Genomic DNA, 16,982 nt, shown 5'->3' with positions numbered 1-16,982 from the left:
GACTGTGTTTATTTCTGCTAACGTAGAATATATTTAATGCTTGTTCTATTTCTTTCTGGAATAAATATCAATAAATGTTATCAATTATTAACCACAAACTAGTAAATTCATAGTCTTGTTAAGGCAGGCAATCATTCACTAATACTTTATCAGAATATTGGCATCACTTTTTCTTCATCACATTTTTCTTTATATACTAACTGTGTTTTGTGAGAACAGTTTGTATGATATTATGTTTAATTCTGGAGATATTTTGGCTGTGACCATCTGGTAATGTAGAAGCACTGTGCCAAAGAGCTAACAAAACCACTTGTGCCCCAAGTGCTGGAAGTACTTGTCATCAAATCTTATTCATAATTCAGTGTTTTATGTCCGTGGTAATTAACTTTCAGATTTAGTCCTTTTAAGAATCCTGTGGCTTGGTTGAAGTACCTGTAGAGAGATGAAGGATGAATGTAACTAACTGCACTCTGGCATGTTGCTTATGGTTTGAAAATGATAATAAACCCCCCAAAAAGGAAAAAAAAAAAAAACACAAAATGAGAGCTCACAAAAAGACATTATGCAGTAAAATAAAGTAGTAAATGTAACAAAATGTAATACATGATGTTGAATGAATAAAAAACACAGTATTATTTTGTTGAACAAATATGAACCTGACTATTAAAAAACACGCTTAAAAAATAATTTGTCAAACATAAAAATCTGCATTTTCTGTCTTTTGACTACAGAGGACAGCGTAGTGTAGATCACAATCCAGAGTTGAGCCATGAAAGAAACTAGAACATGTTGTAAGAGCAAATACAAATAGCATGTTATGTGAGGTTGATTGATAAAGAGCACATGGGGTAAAAATAATAATAATAATTAAAAAAAAAACAATATCAGTCCTTGCATGTAATTATTATAAAGTAAATATTTAAAGGATAATTAAATAGAAATTAGAAAAACAAACAAAACAATCAAAGAAAAAAATTGAAAAAAGAGATATTTGATATATATGTATTTTATGGCTGAGGTCTTTGAAAAGTGTCTTTTATCAGGTTATGTAGTGTATGTAGTAATCAGGGTTTTATTGCAATAGATAGAAATATTCTAAGCAACATTTTACTCACTAATGACAGTAAAATGTTTTCTCATTTTGTTAGTGTTTATTTTCTCCTTGTGATGATCTCTGCGTCACTGGCACTGGTTCCTGTATTATGGCAGCCCAGTGTCTGCACTCTACACTCCTCATGAGCAGCTTCAGCTTTAAAAAAAAAAAAAAAAAAAAAAAAAAAAAGCCGAACTGTCCCTTTAATCCGCGGACCAGACCCTGACGTCACCCAGCCCCTGAGCCGCCTGCGCTGATTGGCTGGAGGTGACGTCAACCTCATATTTTTCTTTTTTTCCCTTCTCCTCTCCCAACTGAACCATGACCTCATCGCTTTAGTTCATGAAAGTGCTAAAGTGCACCTTCTGTAACTAACTGCCCCCCCTCCCCTACACACACACATACACACTTTAAGCTACCTAACAGAGAAAAAGCTAATCTATCCCTTCACAAGCCGACCACCTTTCCCGGTCAGTTAAACGGCTGAAGGAGCCGCTTCACCGCGCTTTCATGTCTCGCTTGTTCCCGGCGCTGTCACCCTCTGTCAGCTGCACCGTCCCCCGCGACACCGCCAGGTAAACACCGGCCAGCCCCATGACGACCCCGCCGCTGTCCCCTTCACACATGGAGGCCAGTTGACCAACTACACAGGACACAGGAGCCGCGTGGAGCCCGAGGTGAGTGTGTGTGTGTATGTTTATCGAAAGGCTTGCTGTTATTAAGTGCGTTGCTACCCACAGAGCTAGCTCACGATAGCAACCCCCGCCCCCCCCTCCGCTGCTGCAGCAGCAGAGTCTGTCGGCGCGCGCCCCCCCTCCCCAACCCCCCCATGTGCGCGCCTGTCTTATGATGGGAATTTAACCCGTCCACGCTGAAGTTATTAGTGATTCTTTCATTTCTGAAAAAAACATCTGATGGTTTAACGCCAGCTCATTTCAAGGTAGGAAGAACGTGTGTGTTTTTCTTTATGTGCGCGCTGCTGCTTTTTAATCATCACAGAGTCTGTGCGAGCGGTTCAGTTTCGCATGCGGACATATCCACGCGTCATAACAACACAGGCAGGCAGGTTTCCCATTCAGACAACAGCGCAGTGGACCTTTTAATAAATGTGTCGCTACTTTACTAGATGCTAATTATGTACAATTTCTAAATGCAAGCCAGCCTGTCCGCATTGTGATCTATTCTTATTTCTAATCTAGGTCGGTTTATTATAGTGCGCTTCGAGCGCTCACCCTCCATCATTGTTATTAACGTTATCAAACAGGCCACAGTGTCCCATATATTTCTTTGTGCGCCGCATCTCTGTATTGGTCGAAATAACACATGCAGTTTTTTGGGAGACTTTTTGGCACATTCATAAACGCACGCTATATGCTTATTAATGCACAATGACAATCCAGTGTGGAATCCTACTGGATTTTATTGGCACCAGTATCCATGCCGTGGTTATTGTTATGATAGAGCCCGGGGTAGTCCCGGTTTGTTATATGACCCCGCAATTTGCAGCAACAGCAGTGGGAGAGTATTGATTAGAGGACAACAGAAGACTTTATACCAGGTTATGTTGTTTACAGTATGATGACGCTTCTGCTCAGCCGGGGCCAACCAGGAATTGATTTTTTAAAATGACATGATCACTGTAAACAGCACCACTCCTGTTGCACTGGTTTGTAAGCCATTTCTGTCTTCTGGCTTACATGTGATGAAGACATTTATTATTTATACACAGCTGTGCAAAAATCCCACTATAAACCAAATGTAGTAGGCATTCATAAATATGTGATAAATTTAAAATGAGTTTCAATGACAAACAACGGGATGGGATGTTATTAGAAGCAGTGACCTTAACTTTAGAGATAAGAGTAGCAGATAACGGTAGTAGACATTGGAATCATGGTATAAGTTTAGTCAGGGAGTCAAAACACGAGAGCTGAAACTATCGAAAGATCAGTCAGTTGACAGAAAATCTACAACGATTTTGACAATCAATCAATTGTTCAAATCATTTTTTCAAGTGAAAATGCCAAAAATGCCGTGCTCCACCTTCTCACTTCTTAGGATTTATTTGTTTTATGTGACAGTAAACTAAATGTAAGATGGTGGCTTGTGCTTTAGGAATGTGTGACATGTGTCTTTACTATTTTCTGACATTTTGTAGACTCAGAGATTAATCAGTTTGTCAAGAAAATAATCCATAGTTGCAGCCCTAAACTTGGTGATTTTCTGTCGTTAAAAAAATAATGTAATTTGTCTTAAAATCAGCTAATGTACTGTAATGAAACTCACCAGGAAACAGGTTAGAAACTGTCTTATCAGACTAGTTATCTAATATCCAGCAGTATCTTGAAGGCTTGGCAGCATACTCAAACATGATCTCTAACTTTTGTTTTTAACTTCCCCAGTATTTATTTGCCATCCTGTAATCCTCCTACAGCCCCCATCTGGGTGTAATTGACTGCAGAGTGCCTCGCTTTGGTCGATTTTTGAAGTGTAATCGACACAAACATCGTCAAGAGACGGTGTGTATACACACAGAAGCAAATGTTTGGTTCCTGAGAAAGCCCAGGAAGCACAGAGTAGAGGGCATGAGACGCTCTGATGATGTAATTGTTTGCGGTCCAAACAAACAACTCATGTCTCTTATTGTATGAAACTAAGAGCCAGCTTTATGTCAGCCTCACTCAAGGCTCTGGCCACAGGTGACGTTATGCAGGGAGTTAATGAATAACCTGGATGGTATTACATCAGCGCTGGTTGCCCTCCAGTTGCTCTCTTTGTGTTTGCCTCGCTGCCTGATGTCTGATATGGCGATATTGAGCTGGCCCATAGCTTGTGGTTTTGTATTAGGGACCTATGAATATTTCCGCATGGATTATCTGTTTTATGAGGATAAAGTTACTTCCCCAACTTTGTTTTATTGGTATATTACAAAGAAGCTTTTTTATCAGTTGTAAAGAGAGTGACAGTAAAGGTTATTGGGTCTGTAGATGATTTCTGTGACTGTTTTCTACTTGACAATCCAAGAGAAAATGTATTTATCTCTGGGATTTCCTCATTCCTCTCTAGTAAGAAAACAAGGTGTTGTAGTCATTTTTACACATCCAGACCTGTAACTAACAGTTATTCTAATTTTGAATTCACATACTGAATAATTTATGATTCATATTCTAATCAAATATTGTTTAAAAAAGAACAATTACCATGCCTGTTCTGTAGATTGTGAAGGGCAGGGTTATGTTTGCTTCATGCTTTCTGTGGTTTAATATAAGCTCTGAATAAAATGTAGGATTGTCCTGCATGTGCTCTGACGGGGCGTTAATGGTTCTCATGCTTTTAATAATGACCTACACTGCCAAAGTGCTGAAAGTCCCAGCTTTTTTCCAGTTTGGCAGCACTGTTGGAAAATTCAGATATTCAAATTCCCCAATGAGCTAAAACAAAACAAACATAAAAATCGACCAGTTGATCTGGTTCTCCTGCCTTCAGCCAGTAGTCAAGGTGTTACTGCATTTTTTTCAACTTTAAGGAGCCACTGATCTTCTGACCACGTGCACTTGTTTGCACATCGATTTACAAAAGATTCAGACAGGAGCCAGTTCTGGGTGAGTGCCGAAAAACTTAAGTGATGGTAAAGATGTTGTCTAGAGTAGAATGCGTGAACAAATCTCAGAAATATTGCACATGCTGAAGTCACAACAGTCTATTTTACACATGTATGTAGCGCTGTCAGTTTTAGCTGCATCTCCTCTTCTATCCTGATCCAGCATCAGCACCAGTAGCATCCCATCACCATCACCCTCCCCGTGCCCCCCGATCACCCCGACCGGGCTGTTTCTATGGCAACAACAGAATCTGCTCCGGGCCTGTACACGCTCTCTCCCTCTCTCTCCTTCTCTGTCTCTCTGCTTTCTCTCCTCGCGGCTTGTTTTCCTCTGTTCAGCCAGAGCCTCACAGCAAGCTCCTGGCTGCTGCCTATTTTAGTTTGAGAAGCTTGTTTGTTTTTGCTCCTTATTGTTCCTGCCTGGATTCAAGATGGAGGAAGAAAGACGGTTTTGCATAAGGGGCCGGGTTGTGGTTGTTATGCTGAGTAAGCATGCTGAGGTTTGAGCTCTTTCTCTACATCACCCATCATCTTATCTCACTCCTATTCAGTATTCAGCTATGTTCCTGTCTGGGTCTCTCTCCTTGTTCCCTTGACTTTCTCCTATTATCTCCTTTCATCATCCCCTTTCTTACCCAAACAAACAGGGTCCACTATGAGCGAGGACGCCGCAGGATGATAGTCTAGCAGCGTAGAAAGATGCAGAGCACCAGTCTCTCCTTCTCACTACCACGCATGTAAACCTGTACACTCTCCCCGCCCCTCCCCATTCACTGCACAAGAGCAAAAAAGAGAGTGATAGAGGAGGAAGGAGGGAATCAGAGAAAAAAAGTGAGAGAGGCTGGGCGGGTGGGAGAGCAGTCGCCATTAGACATATGCGGCGTCAGATGTCGTGCTCAGCAGCAGGGAAACAGTAAAACGAGGGAAAGATTCACACCCCTGGAAGCTGTGTTGTTAGCGGCTCGGCTAAAGGGCTCTACGCCATGTAAGGTATGGTATAACAGGTGACGGGGCAGGCCGTAATGTGGCAGGGGGCTGTTTGTGTTAGGGGGGCACTGGCATTGCAGCAGGGCTTCTGCAGATTGGTTGCTGGGGTGTACATCATGGGAAAAAGTGGGGAAATGTCACTATGTCAGTGTGCTTATGTGCTCTGTCGCTGCAGGTCACAAAATTACACTCACTATAACATAGACGGGCATCTTAGATGAGATTAATTGGATTAGATTTATTTGTCTGTGTTGCTTTTTTAAGATATAGACTGCGTTATGTGTATACTGTGTGCATGTGCACTACCTTCAACTTTCATTGACTGACTGTCTATGTTTCAATATATTTTATGCAACCAAGATTTGAAAATGTTCTCGGTTGGTTGAGTCTTGTGCACAGCCATACTCACACTGTAGCTACTTTCCAACACAGCAGCAGTTTGGCTGTGTTTACAGTGCCGGCAGTTGCTACTGTCTATCTAGATTTTCTTCCATGTTCCTGTGCGCATCAGGCAGGTTGCCAGGCAGCAACAGCATGTGTACGTCTATGTTCAGGTCAGTCAGCAGCCTATAGCAGAGACATGCCTGGTGGAAAATGACTTTTTTGTGGATCCTTAAAGGAACATGGTGCACGGCCACATCTCATGCTATGGTATTATCAATGTCTTAAGTTTGAAAGTCATTGTTGTACAAGTGAGTTTATGGGAATGTTAGAGAACTCCTTCTTGCTCCGTCTTTCTATCGCTGTCCTCTGAGCTCCATCTTCACAGTTGTCCCCTCCCTTACCTTTGAGCTGGCTGAGTTGCTAGGCTGGAGAAATCCTCGCTGAATAACATCCTTTTCGCCCTCTCTCTCCCTGCATGGAGGTGGTGTCATAACAGAGGTGAAAAGTTGCAGAGCAGGGCTACCTGGACGTCTTCCCAAGACACTACTGATCAGAACCACAGTTTCTACACGTCTCTCCTCTCTCACAGTCTCTGTTTTCTCGCCCACCTTCTCACCGCTGTTCTGCTTTGCAAAGTATTTTTGTTTTTGTGCTCCATGTAGACAGTTCTCTTCAGTTTTTTCATTTTCCACATAAAGCCTCATTATCATAACATAATATCCCCTCTCTTGAGTTCTTTTTTTTAATGAAGTGGACATATGTGATGCTAGAGAAAGTGTGATATAATTAATTTTATAGTCTGTATCTGCTGTTAAATTATGCCTAAACTATGAAGATTTGAGTTTTTTCTCCTTTATCTCTCCACTATCTGTTTGTACACCTCTACCTCCCGTACTCTCCCTTTTCAGCCGAGGTTTAAACTTCCATTTAGGCTTTGGGGTAAATGAGAGGAGGCCCATTAATTTTTCATGACACCTCGTGCCTGTAGATGAATAAAACAACACGACGGCATTCACATTCTGACCTTCTCACTTGTCGCATGACACCTGGTTGACCAAGGAAGTGGCCGCCAGCCTACCTAGGTTTTTTTTATACATGTTCTCTGTAATAGTCATGTGTAGCCTAGCGAACACACACACTCGCTTGCTCACACACATGCAGTCATTGATCTTTCAACCCTGATAAATGATTGCGTGTGTGTGTCATGTTAGATGTACAAGTGCTGTGGTGAACGTGAGCAGGGAGAAGATCAGAGTGATTAGTAGTGATAGATAGGAGGAGGCAGTTCATCAAGTTTATGAACGATTCTCTGAAACACACACACACACACACACACACACACATACACAGGATGTCACGCAGGCCGTTCACTTGTGTCCAGACCTGCTCTCTGAATTCCCCCGGCTTAATTTATCTCACGCCCTCAGTTTCCTGTTTCATGAGCTACCTCACAAGAGACCCTCGATCAACAACAACCAACCTTCACACACAAACACACACACACACACACACGTACAGACACGCACACACACGCACTAATTTTATTGTTATGCATGTCTAACTTAAGTCTTTTGGCTTTGTGTTTGGATGTGTGATATTCCTTCAGAAGTCAGGACTGATAAATCCCCGCGGATGATCCAGGCGGCAAGTCTTTAAATAACTTTAATACCGTGTTTAGCATTGTGGCTATTTTTATATGAAAGGTGCTCAAAGTCTACCAATAAAAGATAACACAAACGCACAAAAATACAATGTGCACTTCACTGTGGTTTGGATGTCTAAGCGAAATGAATTAATTATTGTCGCTTTGTAGCAGTCAGGTTTGAATGATTTGATTTGTGGTGTGATTGGACTGAAGCTCTGGACACGAACTGATCATGCTCTTGATGTCTGATCATCAGCTGTCTGGTCATCAGCATCTCAAAACTGACAGTGCGAGATCTGAATGTCACTGCTGGCCAATAATAGCGTACAAATAAACCACTGAATGCCATGCTTTCTAACCAATGCCTGTACTTTCTGCAATGTGATTGTATTTTAAGTATTAAATTCCTTCCTCTTCTTTTTTTTTCTTTCTTTATCTCCTCTTTCTTCAGGCACCATGGATCTCGCAGCGCCCGCTCCAGTAGTAGCCCTCCTCCACTGACATCCTCTTCCCCATCTCTTCCTCCTCCTTTCCCTCTCTCATTTACCCCTCTTCCTCTACACCCCCGTCCCTTACTGGCCGTCGTCAGTGACCCAGAGTGACCACTCCGCCCCTCCTACATCATGGCGGGAGAGAAAGGGCCGACTAAACGGAGCGCCATGGACATCAAGCGCCTGGCGAGCCTCATCCAGAGAGGAACAGGCCGCTTGCTGGTGATTGACAGCAGGACGTTTTCTGAGTATAATGCGTCACACGTGCAAGGTGCGGTCAACGTTTGCTGCTCCAAGCTGGTGAAGAGGCGACTGCAGCAGGATAAGGTGTCTGTCACTGAGCTGCTGCAGCCCAACGGCAAGGTGAAGGTGAGTTAAAAGCTCAGCAGGCATGGCAGTTGAGGCTTTTTGTTCAAAGCTGTGATGCCATTGATTAGAGAGCCTTTCTTCTAATTGGACGAATGGATTCAAAGTGTCTGCGTGGCAAGCGTCCATTTTGCTGATAAGGGAAAGACACTGGACCCTACTAGGTTCAGAGCTGGCTTTGAACTTTGACCTTGCTGTGTGCAGGTTGTAATGTAAAGGTGATCTATTAATTAATTTCACCTTAACCCCACATAATTTCACTGAAGGAATAGTTTCACATTTTGTTGCGTTTGTATGGTTAATATGACACTACTTCTAGGAAATAGTCACCTACTCTGCACATAACCCACTGAAAGCAACATGTGGTTTTTACACAGTTTTTTTTCTTACTGTAGCTTTGGACAGTGCAAGGCTTACTGTTTCTCCCTGTGACCAGTCTTAATGCTAAGCTAAGCTAATTGGCTGCTAGCAGTAGCTTCATATTTACAGTATAGACATGAGAGTGGTATCAATCTTCTCATCTAACTCAACCCCATTTCCCAAAATGTCAAACTATTCATTTGAGCTGCTTTTAAGATTCAGTGGGACTCTGAGACTGGATTTCACATCTAAACACTTAAGTCAAGATTTTAATGTCATTATTTAACGTAGTGTTTTGTGTGTTTAGTAAATTCCCTCACCCACAGACAAACAAAACCCAGGTAAAACATCATTATTTAAATCATATGACTTCAAAAATGTATGAGTACAGAGTAGATTTTTGGGATATGCAAGATTTTCTTCTGACACACAAATGAAACCCCAGTGATTCTTCTTGCAAATGAGAATGGGGAATCAAAATTAGTGCATTTATAGTACAGTGTGTTGGGACAAGTCGGCATAATCTTGCTTGTTTCAGCAGAAGCGGCAGAATCAGCACGGGAGTCCAAAACATGAACACAGCAGGGACTGTTGTCACAAATATCCTGGTGAAGATTTTTTTGTGCAAATGGGCATAGGTCCACAGGAAATTAGTAGGTCTACAGCTCAACAGTAAAGGGATAGTTTGGGGTTTACCCTTCAGTATAGTGTTATAGCACCGTTCTTTGTGTCATGCTTGTAATAGGGAGGAAGTACAGTATGTGTCCTTTGTTATTCAAGCATACAGTAGATGCAGCAAGTTGGGACTTTCCTTGAACCAGAAGATTCAGACTGAAGTTCCCATTTCTGCAAGCACTCACCTGCTGAAGTGCCCCTGAGAAAGACACTGACTTCATGACAACTCCATGGGTTTCTCAGACGATTGCCAGCAGCCTGAACCGAGAACCAATGTGGTTCTGGATTGGGCTTCTCTCTGCTAGCCCAAGCCTGCACCACATCAGGGGGTTCTATATTTGGCGGACAGGCGTGCGTACTGTAGGTTTGTTGCTTATCAGTGGCCCTGAAATTGGAGCCTCCCGTTTTCCATGACTTCTCCTCCGAATATGACAGCCTTTTTTCCATGGCCTGTCCACCCGCGGCACGCCGACTCCTGTATTTTTAGTCGCTGTGTGAAACTGAAGGAACTCTGAGAGGGGAAACCTAAGCAGAGAGGGGGTGAAGTTTTTATGTTTTATGTGTTGGATGCGTTTTGTGTGCATGTATTTGCGTGTGCGTATATCGCCTAACAGTATTACATGACTGGACAACATCACATCACCCAGATGTGAGGAATCCACTTTAAAACAACAGCAACAAAGCTGTGAAAATGTTAAATGAAAGTCCTCTTCCTGGCTGCACTGATTCTCCAAAAATTATTTTTAGCTTTTGATTTAACTTTTAACACATTACGCCCAACTCAAAACAACATTGATTCACAGAGGCTGATGACAACTCAGGTGACATTTTTTTCATAGGTGTGACAATGAGTTTGAATGACAGTCCATAAACTGCCATTGCCTTTGTTTTTGTTGGTTTACTTCCTGATTGCCAGGAACAGGTCAGAGTGTCTTTGTCCCGCATCTCATTCTGTCAAACTTACTTATGAAAGTGATGTATGACCTGCTAATAATAATACTGTACTAGTCCTGGAGTTGTAGATGACAAACTGACTCTGTATTTCCATCTGGTACATGAAAACTTTAATCACCAAAAACATGCCCTGCCCACCAAATGGCAAATAATTACACATTATTGCTTTAGATTATTGCTTTGCTGCTCCTGTTGGTTTGCAGTTAACGCTTGTAGGTGACTGACTTTCCACATAGTCAGATGGTAAAATGGAGGACAACTGTGGATTATTGTTACTTTCTCAAGTCAAATGACCTTCAGTTCAGCTAATAGCGTCTGTATAATTGGTACATTGGCTGAGAGTCCCCATGTGCCTGCTGTTTTTCACTAACTCTCTGTTATACCAATTAGTTTTAATTCACTTTTATTACAAGGGCTTCTGGCAGTCAAACCTGCATGCCTTTCTTCTCACCCAAAATGTACCACTATTAACTGGACAGGGATCTTGTATAACACCTCTTGTGTTAGATGAGTTACATGGATCTGGGTAGAAAAGACAGTACTACACCTGAAGTCCACACGGGACATCCTCCATCTTCAAATGTGTAACTCAGCCTTACCAAAAGATCCAGTTTTGCTCGGATTACAGTTTTATTTTAGGCGGTGATATTGCATGACCTACTCTTGCAGTCTACGGATTTAGACAGAAAAAAAATAACAACAGAAAAGCTGTAGGGGTTGAAAAAGCCGCAGAGCTGTGAAGTTTGAGAGATTTTGGATCTCGTCTGAATTTGAGTTTCATTACTTTGGTGCTACATCTCAGTGAAGCAAGCTTCATAGTGTTTCTGTGTTGGGTCTATTAGGTCCATCTCTGTGTGGGGCCCTGTGGTTGGCTGGTCTCATACTGTGGCACCCCATAGAGCCTTGCTTCCTCCTGATTTCTCTCACTTTCAATCTCATGACAGCTCTGTCTGCCTCCTACAACCGTAGCCTGCATCTTCCACCACTGACCTGTTCTCTTGCAATTTATTCCTTTTTCCTCTCCTCTTCCTGTCCCTATCTGGTCTTGCCCCATGGCTGGTTTGTTATTATCCATTCCCCACCCCCAGTAAAGAGGATAAGGCTTGCGATTAATGCTAGGCTGGATAAAGCTGGAACTAGCCGGGTGAGAGAGGAGGGCCTGACGGACCCAGACTCTTTTGTTATTGGCTAAGCATGACATCATCCCTTTTGTGCGGCCACTGGCAGGCCGCGGGCTGGGCACGTGCAGACTGGCTGTGTGGTGTTAAAGCCGGCTCCCAGCTAACCCCTCACACACACATACAGACACACACCATCCTCTCTACCCCCCACATGGCTCTGAGCATCGCCAGGAGCCGCCTCAGTCAGCCAAGACAGCAAAGGACACCATTGTGGCTCTTTGTTGGGGAAGTGAATGCAGGAAGCGGGAGAGCAGCACTGAGGGTATTCATGGATGGGCTGCTGCCTCCGCCTCCTCCCCGGCTGCCTCCCGCCTCACATCCCATTGAGCACTAATAGCCTGCATCCCCCAAGGCGCTGCACTCACCCTCTTTCATAGAAGCTCCCAATGCTTCAGTTAACCGAGCTGAATGAACATCCATGGTCAGTGCAGCAGTAATCAAAATGGTGTCCTCTTTCTTCTCCCCTTTACATCCCATCCCTTCATAACCTCTTCATTAATGCTCTCTGTCAATGTAGGTCAGAAAGAGTTGGATACAGTAGGTTAGGTGGTGGTGGACCTCTGCTGGGAGAGCGATGGCACAGGCTTAGTCACGAATGGGGCTTCCTCATGCATTTTCTGACAGGCTGGAGGGCAGGCGACTGGTTTCTTGGCTTAAGCCTGGCTAATCCCTGCTGCTGTGATTGGGACAGCCGGGCAGGCAGGCCTGACAGATGGACCAGAGGTTTTTGCCACCAGCAGCCAGCTTGGGGAAGCACCCTTCCTCCTGTATGAAGGCACGGAGTCCAGACCTGTGATGAATGGGACCCAGAGTAGTAGGAAGAATACAGCAGCCTACTCATACAGACAGATGTTACCCTTACAGGCTTTCATATGCTGGATTGTGGTAGACCTGAAATATTTATAACGCCAAGCATGTTTCAAGTATTTGTTTTGTATTTTTTTGCTGGCAGAGGACACAACAAGAGCTGTGTGGCATTTAAGGAGTAACCAGTTTTGATGTAAACTCTTTTTTTCCCTAGTAGAAATGCAAGAATCACTATCAGAGCTGATACTGACCTTATTGGTGGATCAAGTATCAGCAAGTATCAGTGGACACACGCACATCCATACAATTTTGCAGGTTCTGGATAACAAAAAAAAATACATGAAAGAACAGAGTACCTGCACACTGCTAAATGTTCCTAAATCAGGTGAAGAACACCCATAGTGGTTGAAATGTTGTCATGTCCGTGTACAATTGAAGAAGATTTGGGAACAATTCAGCCAGATGTCCTTACAAAAGTCAGTGTTTCCACTAACAGTTACATTTATGCAGTCATGGCAGGCGGAGGACTCAGTGTAGAACGCCACTGCTCTCCCTGGTCTCATGTTACCTTACAAAAAAAAATCTGGTTACAATGAGTTTCACACAGTAAAACAGATTTTAAATTGGGAAAGAGTATGTGTATTGGATCAGTAATCAGCCCAATACCAGAATCAGTATCGGAAAAGGAGTTGGATCAGTGCATCCCTGTTTCCTAGTTCAAGACTGATCTATTTGGCCAATGAACAGAAAATAAACAAAAACTTTTGAAAAGCAGAAAATCATTTAAGTAATTTCTCAAGAAAAGAATGGCAAACAATCTGTTATCAGGTCTTCAATGATTTACTTCTTGTGTCTGCTTTATGAAATTGTAAGTTGAATATGTTTTAGTTCTGTACTGTTGGTCAGACAAAGCAAACAATTTGAAGACAGTGACATGGGTTCAGGAGAATTGTAATGGGTATCGTTAACTGTTTCCTGTTCTGTTACTCTATAAGGTAAATGGTAAATTGGAAAAATAATGAAAAGATTAATAGATAATAACATAATCATTCATTGCAGCCCTACACTAAAGCTTTGCCAGTGGTATCACGCCTTTGTGACAGTTGAATAGCACTTACTTAATTCTTTGTGAGGTCTTGCACTTAAGACTTTAATTGCACTTAAATGTCTTCAAGTGTTGTGATACTAAAATATTAGTTTTGATTATGAACAGCAGCCCAATGACTGTTGTTTGGCATAATGGCCAAGTTGCAATAAAGAGAGTTAGGCGATGGGTTTGTGATCTGGTCTGTGATCTTAATTGGTAGGATTGGCTGAGTGCCCCGCTGCCGAGCACAGGGGGAGACTGCACGTGACCAACTAATGCATTTATTCAGTGAAGAAGATCTCCATCAATTCAGCCGATGACGCACCATATGTTGTGTTTATCCTCCCTGCAAAGCCTACTGGTTCTGAAGATAGATCATTGGAAATTCATGGGTAATTCTTAAGAGTCAAGTATTCCTGAAATTGTGTCAAGATAAACAAAGGTGTTATTGACGTGTCAGAGACCAGGCAAAGACGCTGGTCTTTGGAAACTACCATACAGTTTTTGCAATAGTATTGTTCTTGAAGTTTCCCGTAAATACAGTACAATGTTTCAAAATGAAGGACAACACATGAGTGTTTCATGTGTCATCTGCCTTGACAGTAGCAGCAGAACTTAGTTGATGACTCACTTTGTGGATTGTTTCCCAGATTAACCAGAGAGCAAGTTTAGGGAAGTTTTTTTAATGTTTTTTTTTCTCCCCTTTTTCCTTTTGCCAAGTTCAAACAAAGACACTGTAGCCAGCTGTGGTTTCTCTACAGAGATGTCATGTGTCATGTATGATATGTCATGGGTTTGCTTTGATGAGGTCATGGTGTGAATCATTGTTTGTTTAAAAGATCCTACTGTTTGACATAGACACATGCTCATACACGGTACATAGTTTCAGACATAACCCCAAAGTAGGAGTAACATTTATGTAAAAAATTATATTTTTCATTCATGGATCTACAAGAAAGATGGAGAGAATGATTCAGAGATAATTTGTTGATATGAAATGTGGCTTTCATTATATACAAAGCCAGGAAGATGACATGGTGGAACCGGATCTACAGCATGCATGTGCTCTTCATAGACAACAGTTTAGTCTGTGTGTGTGACAGAGACAGACAGAGATAGATAGAGAAATTGTATACTTATACTGTATGTATACAGACATTACTTGCATCTGAATGTGGGTCTGGTGTGTATGTGTGTGTGTGTGTGTGTGTGTGTGCGCACACACAGAGGAGGGCATGTGCATGTGTGGAAAAGGTCCTCTGACATTCAGTGGTGTGAGGGTGTGACCAGATCAGGTGACCACATCTCTGAAATGATCAGTGATGACCTCACACTGCACATGCACAGAGGCATCAGGGACTTTCACCACCCTGCCACATCTTCACATCCTGGTCTGAAACACACACACAGACACTCACGGGTGTACTACTGTACTTTTGAGGACTTTCCACACACTTAGTCACTAACCCATTAAGTCTAAATCCTCAACATAATCATAATAACGCTAAACCCAAGTTTAACTTTCTGTTCTTTCTGCTCATAAGGATAGAAGTACAGGCACACTGTGACACACACATCACACCTACACAAGCACACATGGAAGTGCCAGCTGCCTGTGCCAGTCAATGACATCATCTGGCCCCAGGGTGGTATCTTTACAGCGGAGCCTTAAACTGAAAGATCAACTGCCAGAAGAGATCACTGCCTGTTGCAGCAGGTCCTCTATCAGGACTGTAGGTAGTATTAGGTGTTGTATGTTTTGGGATTGCCCAATCATAAAGCCAGTTTGTTGACAGATTGACATAATAAGCATGATAAAATGTGCCTACAAATCAAGCTAAATAATAAGTGCATGATATACAGTACATGTATAGTATTTTGTGTATTGTTATTTTGATGAGGTCTGACTCACAGTGCCATCTTGTGCCCTTAAAAGAAGATTTCACATTGATATGCATTTTATTTTCCACTCTCAGGCTCCACACAGCTCTGTATTTGCACTCTGAGCTTAAAAAACACAAGTTGAAGAGAGTTCTTACTATTTTCTGTGAGACATCCCAGAGAGGACACGCTAAGAGGGACCCGGACTGCGCTTCAGGAATGTTGGTCCATTTTTAGACTGTTTGTGCTGATGTTGTGTCACAGGCCAGTTCACACACAAACACACATACTGTCCCGCTCAGCGCTGACCTTGTCAGTGGTCAGTAGCATTGCTGAGGTCAGGGGAAACCATGTTTCACTTTCTTACACAAGCACTTACGGTAGGCCGGGGGCCGTGTTTCCACAAATATGCCACAAATATGTTGCAAAGCTACCCGCCATCTACTGTATGTTTCATGGTGTGACTGTGTGTGTGCAGACTGTCCCTTCACAGGAGCATTGACACTCAGGCTAAGCCTTGACTGGCAGCCTTGTTTTTCTCCCACTCCTTTCATATTTTATAACACGGGGTCAGTTTGAAACATGCAGAGACTTTTTCTTTCCCAATACTTATATTCTTTCTCTTTCAGTCATATTTTTTCTTTTCTTTTTTTTTTTTTTTAAATCACACAATTAAAAAAGTACACACTGTACCACTAGCTTTCTTCCTCTCTGTCTCTTGCTTTGCTTACTATCTTTCTCTTGCTGTATTCCTCTGCAAGTGACAGGAGAAAACAAACATCTCCCTCTGTGACCACTCCTTGTTTATGTCCTGCAGTGATGCCAGCCTTCAGATCCGTTAAAGAAAGCTTGGGTGCAGCACGACTGTAGCATTTGGTCTGCCAGTGCCACCTTCTGTCCCTCTCTGCACCCTCCTCCTCCTTCTTATCCTTCTCTCTATATCAAATCCTACTCCTGCCTCAACTTTCTCCCTCATCCCTTTCTTGGGCTTCATTTCCTTTCTTCCTTTCCCCTTTCCCTCCCTCTTTTCGCCACTTCTCTCTGTCTCCTTGGCCCCTCCTTTTTTCCCCTCTTTCTGCCAGGGGCATTCCTTGTTTACCTGCAGTGTGCATGCGTCAGAGAGCCTGGGCCAGTACAGTAGTAGTAGTGGTGCTGTAGCACTGCAGAGGGATGAAGGATATGTACTACTGCTGCAGTCTGACAGCCAGCCTCACGCTCCCCAGGGTCGTTGACCTCTAGCACTGCAGCAAACTCTATGCATATCATACATTGAGCAGGAGATGTAGCTTTATCACATAATTCAAGAATAGCTCCTGTCATACTATCTGTACTACCATTCATATAATTTATTAACTGTAGAGGCTGCTTTATTTCTGTCACATGGAACACTTTCAAACAGGAAGAGGAGAAGAGTAATTTCATCCTCTTAGCTGCAACATTGATTGAATCTTCCATGTTTACTATGGATTT

At 42.6% G+C, this 16,982-nt stretch overlaps 1 protein-coding gene across 2 annotated transcripts in view; it reads left to right on the top strand.

Moving 5' to 3' along the window:
- Positions 1 to 1,418: 1,418 nt before the first annotated feature.
- The window catches only part of dusp8a (dual specificity phosphatase 8a), a 46,158-nt gene continuing 30,594 nt past the window's right edge, over positions 1,419 to 16,982 (top strand). The window contains exons 1-2 of one of the 2 annotated variants that reach the window (XM_067589260.1): positions 1,419 to 1,770; positions 8,162 to 8,570. In XM_067589260.1, the coding sequence (XP_067445361.1) occupies positions 8,334 to 8,570 (237 nt within the window). In that variant the 5' untranslated portion in view covers positions 1,419 to 1,770; positions 8,162 to 8,333. Of the gene's footprint in view, positions 1,771 to 5,664; positions 5,685 to 8,161; positions 8,571 to 16,982 lie in introns of those variants that run through there. The other variant, XM_067589261.1, reaches the window with a different exon arrangement.

This window comes from Thunnus thynnus, chromosome 5 (genome assembly GCF_963924715.1).
Source record: "Thunnus thynnus chromosome 5, fThuThy2.1, whole genome shotgun sequence".
Lineage (NCBI taxonomy): Eukaryota > Metazoa > Chordata > Actinopteri > Scombriformes > Scombridae > Thunnus > Thunnus thynnus.
Note: the sequence above shows the minus strand (reverse complement) of the source record. Positions and strands in the feature narration are given on the sequence as shown.